Below are 9337 nucleotides of genomic sequence, written 5' to 3' on the forward strand. Positions count from 1 at the left end.
AGCTGCCCCGCCCCTTGGGGGGACTGTACACAGGCTTGGCTGAGGACAGACAACCCCTTGGAAAAATGGGGTCCTTCTCTTGTGTGCACCCTGTCATAAATTTTCTTTTGCTGAAGGAAGGGCTGGAGAGAAGAAAAAGGCAGAAGTCTGGAGTGCGATAACTGTGGCTTTATCTCTTTCTCCCCGCACAGACTTATTTTTAAACCCGCCTCATCTGCTTAGAGAGGTGTGTTACCCGCTGCCACTGCTGAGGGCTGGAGGACGGCAGTGGGAGGTGCTGGGCCCATGAGAAGAAACCTGCATCTGTGTGTGAGCGCGTGGCTACCTCTGTCCTCTGGGCCCTCGACCACAAAAGGGGCTGAGAACCAGAAAGCCCCTAGTCAGACGGTGAGCTCTGAAGTGAAAAGAGAAACGCAAGAATGAAAAATCCAAGGTGAGAGCGGGGGTAGCTGGGAGAAGGAAGGAAGGAAAGGGAGGTGCCCAAGGCTGCCCTTGGACTGTCGTTATCTTGTAAACAAGCTAGTTTAAGTTCTCATTCGACAGAACAAGTAAAAAGACCGCAATCGGGAGGCTGGACCAGGGATTTGCCAGAGTCCATCTATCTAGTCCACCACGGCCAGCAAGAGGAAAAAAAAGTTTTAGGTTTCTTGTTGATTTGTGTGTATGTATGTGAAGTCTTCATAACCTAAAGCTGGGAGGGACCCAAAAAAGCCAAATTGTGAGCCCTTGTATGCATCAATTTGAAAGTTGGCTCAGGGTCTCTAGGCAGAATAATCATACTAAAGGTTGAGAAAATTTTGTTCCATTTGCATTTAGTTTTTCTGTGTGTCTTTTAATGATGTAAAAATGATTTCCTTCCTCCTTCACGGTCTCAGAGCCGGGTCTGGGCCTCGGGGACGTAAATCTCGATGCTGTCTGCACTCTCTGTGGCTGAGTTCTGCCGCACAGAAGCTGCCCGCTTGGCTGCCAGGAGTCTCTTGCGGGCCTCCTGGCGCTGCTTGTCCCCAGCATCTGAGGCCTTGTCTCGGCTCACCGCCGGCTTGGATTTGGCTGGCTTCTTTGGGACCGGAGGGGGTGGTTTCTTCTCTTCCTTTAGTGAGCAGGGAACAAAAATAAAATAAAGGTGCCACGTTTTGTGTGGCACTACCCCCCACTATATGCTGGCAGCTGAAGTCTCTACCCCAGCCTCCCCGCATTGGGCACAAGCAACACACATTTGGAATCAGGAAGCCACAAGAAGCAATGATAGTGGGAATAGTACAAGGCATAGGCGCAAAAGGCAAGCTTAGACCTCTAGAATGTTCTAGCAGGAAGGTCTGGACAGATCACCGGTTCCTACCCTTGCTTGGAACCATCGGGAGCCTGAGTCATCCAGCCAGAAATGGGACTTAAACACAGGGCTCCTGCCTCCCAGGTCACATCTCACATGCTACTCTAGAGGATTAATGCTACTCTAGAGGATTAAAGGGGCCACTGTGCAATACCCAGAGGGGTCACTGGCTTCTACTGTTTTACAGAAGAAAGGCTGAGCCTCAGGGCAGAGGCTGACACAAGTAGGCTCAGCCCCAGTACTCCCAGCAGCATGGCCCCAGGAGAAAGGATCACTTTGCTGCCTCCAAGGTACCAAAAGCCACGTCTAGGTTAGTACCCAAGGGTGTGTCTCCCAGGATTCCCGAACATGCAGGGCAGGATGGTATGCATCAGGGGCAGCCTCAACTACACAGAGCAAGCGGCATGCCGGACAAGTGCCAAGCGTGGACCCCGCACACTGATGGACGCGAGCCCCCAGCTCAAAGACAACACATGGAGAAGGGAGCCAAGCAGCACTGACCGATGTGGGCAGCGTTATTGCCGACCAGGAATTTGTCCCTGGACTTCCCCTCCGCACTGCTCCATGCTCACCTTCCTCTTCTCGGGGGTCTCCACTAGCTGCCAGCTGTTGGCCTTGAGGTGGTAAAGCTCATCAAACTTCATGCTGATGTCCTCGATGGACAGCTGCAGCAGGTCCCAGAACCCTGCCAGGTCCTGGGCTGTGGGACGTGGGTTGGCGTCAGGGTTCTGTGGGGCAGATGGAGATCAGTGGGGCTAGCAAGGCAAAGGCTTGTCCTGCACCCCGCCCCACAAAGGACCTCCCTGGCCCTGCCAGCACTGGTTTACATACATGTGGGCTATGGTAAGGCAGGCTCTTGGGTGCACTGGGTCCCTAATGTATGCCAAAGAGACAGATGTTTTCATTTACAAGGAGGTAACAGAACACACATTACAAGCCATGGTCCCACAACAAGGCAGGGAAGCCAAGGTTCACACCCAGGTGGGTGTGGTTACTGAAGCCAAGTCAGCACATTCCTCATCACTGACTGCCCACCCTACAAACCCCTACAGGTCCTGGAGACAATGTGAACTCCCTCCACTCTCAGGGTACACAGACTGGGCTAGCTGGAGAGAGCCTACCCTACAGCAGGCCCTAACAGGTGAGGGAGAAGAAAACCAGCATGCCTAGTAGTAGTATTTCTTTAGTTCTTACTTTGACGGTGTTCTTAGGGTATATTTTTTGTGTTACACTGAAGTGATTTTTAATTTTCATGCAGCTGTTTTTAGATAATTTAATTTCTATTAATAAAGGCATTAGCGATCTGAGATGTCAATTTCCTGGCCCTTTTGTTGTGCTAGGCACTGTACTGACACATCACCTTCATCTTCCAATAGGCATGAGGATGTGGCACTATCTCCGTGTTATAGGGGAGGGACTGGCTGGCACACAGGCCAGTCCAGCTGGTGGGATCTGGCCAGCAGCCAGTCTGGAAGCCCTGCTGTGGAGGAAGAAGAATCACACTCACCAAGTTCTGCTCACAGAGGCCCCGGAACTGCTGGAACTTTTGGGACATCAGTAGCTGGGCACTGCCCACAGCACTGAGGACTTTTCCTAAAACTGAGAAAGAAAAGGAAGAGAAAGACTGACTTAGCAGAGCACAGGGTTTGTTGGGGTAGAAGTGGGGGGATCAGGCCATGGCTTTCATCTTCTACTCCCTTAAAATAAGATCAGCCGCCATCACCAAATGATGATTTGTGTTCTATTGTATTCTATTTGTACACTGATCCATTCTTACTGTGAAATACACCAGTAACACAGATAAAGTAAACCTCATCCTCTAGTTCCTAAGGACATTTTTATGGCAATAAGTTTGAAAACTGAATTTAAATGGAAAAATTGAAGCAGAAGTTAAAAAGGAACCAAGCCCAGATAGGTTTATAGGTGGGATTCTATATAAAACTTTAAAACAAACAAAAAACCCACTGCCATCAATTGTGACTCATAGTGACCCTATAAGACAGAGTAGAACTCCCCCGTAGGGTTTCCAAGGAGCAGCTGGTGGACTCGAACTGCCGACCTTTTGGATAGCAGCCAAACCACTTAACCACTGTGCCACCAGGGCTAAAACCTTAAAGAAACCCTATTTTATATAGTCAAACTGTTCCAGAGATTAGATATACACAGAAAATGACCACTCATTTCAGGAGCCCTGAAGAGGTTATAGGACACACCAATAATAGACCACTTTCTTCATCAACATAGATGTAAAAGTCTTATATAAAATGTAAGCAAATAGATCCAACTGAAGAGTTTTAAAAATAAAGATTTTAACCATAAACCTCTTAACCACGAAGTGTTTAGCCCAGGAATACGAGGTTGGTCTTTTAGTGTGACTTTCAGTTTTAAAGTGGCACAAAGACAATACTATGCACCCTACCTCCTTAGAAATCACTGAAAAGCCAAAACAGTAAACAAGAAATCAAAATGCAAACTGTCTCTGATAAAACCCTAAAAGGCAGTGTATGAGGAAGTCCGCCAAGTGCGGGACAGCCACACAAGGACTCTTGGTTATAGGTTTCAGATGAAGGTGGTAGTTTTTAGTTCTCCAAAATAAGTAGCACACCAGAGGGGAGAAGGCAATGAGGGGAGAAGGCAATAATCTGAAGTCTAAAAGAACCCGTGTACCTATCCCCATCCCCTAGGAATTCCTGCTAGCCTGGATACACAGTCCTGGCCCCTCTCCCACAATGATCTATTTTAAGAGCTCATCCAGGAATTAGTAGTTTAAAAGGAACCAACATAAGCGCTAAACGAAGATATTACAGGAACAAATGGCAGATGAACATTCACCAGAAAACTGTGACATCTAGCCATGACTGTGTAAAACAGAAGTTCAGAGCAGAGACAGAGGTGCTCAGAGAAGAGATGGCAAGACAATGGAAGGAGATAAAACATGAGCTCAGGAACCAGTGCAAGAGAAAAATAAGGCCATCGCAGAAACAAGGGCCACACTAGAAGCAGCACGAAGAATAAACTCTGCTGTCACTAGTGGGACATGGAGAGGAGGGCTGTAAAAGTTCCGGTACAAACACAATCTGCGTGACTGACAACCAACACTAGACATCTTTTTAAATGAACAGCTAAGCTCCTAGGAATAAAGGAGAAGTCTCTCCCGAGAATTCTTAACCATAAGCCTATAGTCAGGTGCCTTTTTTTTTTTTTTTTAAAAAGGAATAAAAGCAACTAAATGTATTAAAAAGGAGAGCTTAGCAAAAAGAAAGAGGCTGAGAGACAAGAAGGAGAGAGGGAGACTTAATAAGCATCTATCAGAGTTCTAAAAGGAGAGAATGGAAGAAAACATATTCAAAGAGACAATAGTTAAGAATTTTCCAGGAATCATTAATGACATCAGTGCTCAGAGTCAGGAAGCCAAATGAATCCCAAGCAAATCCACATTTACTCAACGGTGAAACTGCTGAACACCAAAGACAGGGAAGCTAAGCTCACAGGGAAGCTAAGCTCTTAAAAGCAGCCAAAGGGAAATGAAAGATTACTTGTTAAAGGAATGAATTAGACACAGCAAACTTCTCAACCACATCAGTGGATGAAGCAGTAGAATAATATATTCAAACTACTGAGGGGAAACTATTGTCAATTTAGAATTCTACACCTAGAGAAGCTATCATTCAAGAATGAGTGTGATATAAAGATATTTTCACAGCGTTTACTATCAAGAGCTTTACCAAAGAAGATTCTTTTCTATATAAATAAAATTAGGATGAAGGAAAATAAAGCTCTGAGATCTAAGGAGAAAAGGGGAAGAGTAGATCTACAAAGATGGCATAAAATCATAAGATAAAATATATGGGGTTTAAAAAATTAAGATTCAACTCAAATACTGGACAGTATGGCATGAAAGTTAATTGGTAAGCGATTTGAATTAATGTATTCTAACCTCGAGTGTTCAGAGGAAGGGCAAGCACATTTGATATAAAAGAAGAAAAAGCATAACTTCCAACCTAGTAAAGTGGCAGGGGGAGTGAGGGAGCAGGGAATCTCAATTCAAAAGAAAGCAGAAAAGAGAAAAAATAGAAACTGCAAAATAAAATGATGGAAAATAATCTAAATATATCAGTAATTAAAAATCTCTAAATGAACTAAACTATCCAATTAAAATATATCAATTTTCAAGCTGGATAAAAAAGCAAAACACAGATAAACGATAAATGCTGTTGATAAGAGACACACCTAAAACCTAATGACGCAGACAAGTTCTAAATGAGAAAACGGAAAACGTTAAGTTAAATACCAAAAAAGAATGGTGGTATAACATATGACAGAATAGACTCTAAGGCCAACAAATATTACCAGAAATAAAGGTTTAATAATTCACCAGAAAAATCAAACAATTCTTAAATAATATGCATCTAATGACATCGTTTCAAATGTATAAAGCAAAAAGTGACAAGACTATAAGGAGAAACTGGCAAATCCACCAGCAGAGTGGAAGGCCTTAACATACCTCTCTCAGTAGCTGATGGATAAAGCAGACCAAAAAAAAAAAAAATAAGTTAAGGTCAAAGAATATTTCAGTCATTTAACAAGCTCGATTTAGTAGACATACTATAGAAGCCTGAACCTATTTACTGGAAAATATACTTTCTTTTTACAAACATATGGAATATCACTAAAGCTGATCACATTCTAGGCCATAAAATATATCTCAACAAATTTCAAAGAACTGGATACCATACAGGTCATATTTTCTGACATTAATATAATTCGGTTAGAAAATAGTAATGAAAACATAACTATTCCCCCTACTCCCGTATGTACTTAACACACATACTTTTAAATAACCCACTGGTCAAAGAAATCACAGTGGCAGTTAAAAATATTACATATCCTCATTTGTCAGATATGGCTCAAGTAGTGTTAAGAAGGAAATGTACAGGCTTAAAAGCTTATATTTAAAAAAGGACGGGCTGAAAATGTGCTAAGCATCCATTTTAAGATATTATAAAAGGAATAATACAATAAGCCTAAAGGGAGTAAAAATTAATAATAAAAAAAAATTTAATAAAGGACTAATAAAATTAATAAACCCTGCCAGATGATCAAGACAAGAAAAATATATGATACAAATAAAAATATATATGACATAGCCATACTGGAATAGATAGTAAGCGTATGAAAGGTCTATAAAATACTGAAGTAAAACATAATTCTAATGTTGCATGAACTCCTTCAGAGAATATGAACAGAGGAAACAATCCAAATTCATTGGATGAGGCTAGAAAACCTTGATAATACAACTGGACAAGGATGAGAAAGGAACATTACAGACCAGTTTCTCATGGTGGCACAATGGTTAAGTGTTTGGCTGCTAACTTAAAAGTCTGACAATTTGAATCCAGCCAGCAACTGTGTAGGAGAAAGACCTGGTGATCTGCTCCTGTAAAGATTACAGTCTAGAAGACCCTATGGGGCAATTCTACTCTGTCACGTGGGTTGCTATGAGTCCAAATCAACTCAACAGCACCTAACATTAACAAATCAAATCAAGCAATGTATTAAAATGATAATACAGCTGGATCTATTTTGGGAATGCAAGACTGATTCAATTATTAGAAAATTCTACCAATGACTTCTGATTCTGGCCATGGCAAACCAGTTAGTATCAGAAAAACTGAACCCTCCCACCAAAGACAACTGAAAAAACTAAGTAAAATACATAAAAAGAAAAAAAAAAAAAAGGCTTTATAAAAGGTTCAATTCACTAAGAAAATAAAAACAATTCTTAATATATATTTCAAAGCATTAAAGAATTACCAAAGCAACAAGAATCTGAAGCAAATACCCAAGAATGGAAGAAAATTCACGTGAGTCTGATATTCTGTACACTTTTACCCCAAGGCATCTGCCGATCTGTAAGCAGTACACAAATTGGCAGAGAGGCCGAGAAGCCAAGCAAAGTGATGATTAAGTGCTTGAGAAGTTGAGCAGAGTGTCTGGCAGTTTCAGGGGAGTAGGGAGGCCAAAACTGGAGTTCAGAGCAGCCAAGGGAAGATTAGAGTATCAAGCAAAACACACCAAACTGAGCAAAACTTTCAGCAGTCTCAAGGTGATGGAGAGAGAAACACTGGAGCTCACGATCTGCCAAGAAAACATCACAGGCTATCACCAGGACTCTGAAGAATGCACAGAACTAAGGGCAAATGGAAATATGGCTAGCCCTCACAAAAACTCAGCTTTGAATCAGCTCAATCCCACATCACATTAAACTGATCTGGCCCTACCCTAATTGCCTGCAAGAAGCAGAAGTAAATCGTCTCTTGAATAAAGGAAAATTATCCTGTGCCTCAAATTATTTCTAATGTTTTCAAATATAATGTCTGAAACTGAATAAAAATTACCAGGAGATAGGATCAAATGACTGCAAACCAAAAGAAAACAGACCTACAGATGATAAGAGATATTAGAGTTACGGGACAAAGGCTTTAACTGATTATACTCAACAAAATAGATGGCAAGATGAAGAATTTCAGCAGAGAACTATAACCTACAAAAAGAATCAAGTGGAAATTCTAAAACATATAGCAACTGGAATTAAGAATCCAATAGATGGGTTTAGCAGTAAATTAGTTACAGATGAACCATAAAATAATCCAGTAGAAAATAATCCAGATTGAGGCTGAGAGAGAAAAAAGGGGAAAATACAGAAAACAGAATCAAGAGACATATATGACATGGCGGTCTAACATACGTGTAACTGGAGCCCTGAGAGAAATAAAATGGAGTAGAAATTTACAAGATAAAGGGCAATACTTTTCTGAAACAGATTAAAAAAAATTAAAGCCAGACAAAACCACACCTAGAGACATTACAGTAAAACTGCTAATACCCAAATACAAGGAGAAAATCTTAAAAGCAACTAGAGGGGGCATAAAAACAAAAACAAAACAAAAAAACCTAACACATTCTTCAAAGGAGCAGGAGGCAGACTGAAAACTGACTTTTCAACACAAGGGATGGAAACCAAAAGATAATCAAAGACATCTTTATAAAAAGTTTTGAAAGAACATAACTGCCAACCTGAAATGCTATACCTAATAAAAATATTAGTATAAAAAAATGAAGGTAAAATAAATATATTTAAAGACACATACTACACTAAAATAAATATCAGAAGGAGTTCTTCAGGCAGAAGAAAAATAAGCCTGGTAGAAATACAGAAAGGAGTGAAAAGCAACAGAAAAGGTAAATGTTATAGGTTGAATTGTGTCCCCCAGAAATGTGTGTCAGCTTGGCTGGGCCATGATTCCCAGTATTATGTGCTTATCCACCGTTTTGTGATCTGATATGATTAGCCTATGAGTTGTAAATTCTAACCTCTATGATGTTAATGAGGCAGGACTCAATCTACAGGATTAAGTTGTATCTTGAGTCAATGTCTTTAGAAATATAATGGAGAGAAGCAAACAGAGAAGAGAGGGACCTCATATCACCAAGAACGAAGAACTGGGAGCAGACCGTGTCCTTCGGACCTGGGGTCCCTGCACTGAGAAGCTTCTAGACCAGATGAAGATTGATGACAAGGACCTTCCCCCAGAACTGACAAGAGAGAGAAAGCCTTTCCCTGGAGCTGGCACGCTGAATTTGGACTTCTAGCCTCCTAAACCGTGAGAGAAATTTTTCTTTGTTAAAGCCATCCACTTGTGGCATTACTGTGTTAGTTGTCTAGTGCAGCTATAACAGAAAGTATGTGGGATAATATCAATAAATGTGAGTAAATACTGATTGTATAAAACAAAAATAATGTCTTGCCAGTACACAATACTGGGGAAGCCAGCACAACTTGTACAAGGAAAGGTCATGGAAGCTCCATAGAAACATCCAAATTCCCTGAGGGACCGAACTACTGGGCTGAGGGCTGTGGGGACCATAGTCTCAGGGAACATCTAGCTCAACTGGCATAAAAGAGTTTATAAAGACAATGTTCTACATTCTACCTTGGTGAGTAGC

General features: G+C 41.5%; 1 protein-coding gene and 1 long non-coding RNA gene across 5 annotated transcripts in view; one reads left to right on the plus strand and one right to left on the minus strand.

Moving 5' to 3' along the window:
* Nucleotides 1-385: 385 nt before the first annotated feature.
* LOC111819105 (uncharacterized) lies at nt 386-4551 on the plus strand. The gene is made up of 3 exons (XR_002822888.1): nt 386-433; nt 2383-2471; nt 2707-4551. It is a non-coding gene; the product is annotated as an uncharacterized LOC111819105 (long non-coding RNA).
* DLGAP4 (DLG associated protein 4) overlaps nt 432-9337 on the minus strand; it is a 90991-nt gene continuing 82085 nt past the window's right edge. For 3 of the 4 annotated variants that reach the window (XM_004370380.2, XM_004370379.2, XM_004370382.2), the window contains 3 exons: nt 2838-2929; nt 1903-2058; nt 670-1090 (listed from right to left, as the gene is read on the minus strand). In XM_004370380.2, the coding sequence (XP_004370437.1) occupies nt 872-1090; nt 1903-2058; nt 2838-2929 (467 nt within the window). In that variant the 3' untranslated portion in view covers nt 670-871. Of the gene's footprint in view, nt 1091-1902; nt 2059-2837; nt 2930-9337 lie in introns of all 4 variants that reach the window. The other variant, XM_004370381.2, reaches the window with a different exon arrangement.

The sequence above is a fragment of the Trichechus manatus genome, unplaced genomic scaffold, assembly GCF_000243295.1.
Source record: "Trichechus manatus latirostris isolate Lorelei unplaced genomic scaffold, TriManLat1.0 scaffold00008, whole genome shotgun sequence".
Taxonomy (NCBI): Eukaryota; Metazoa; Chordata; class Mammalia; order Sirenia; family Trichechidae; genus Trichechus; species Trichechus manatus.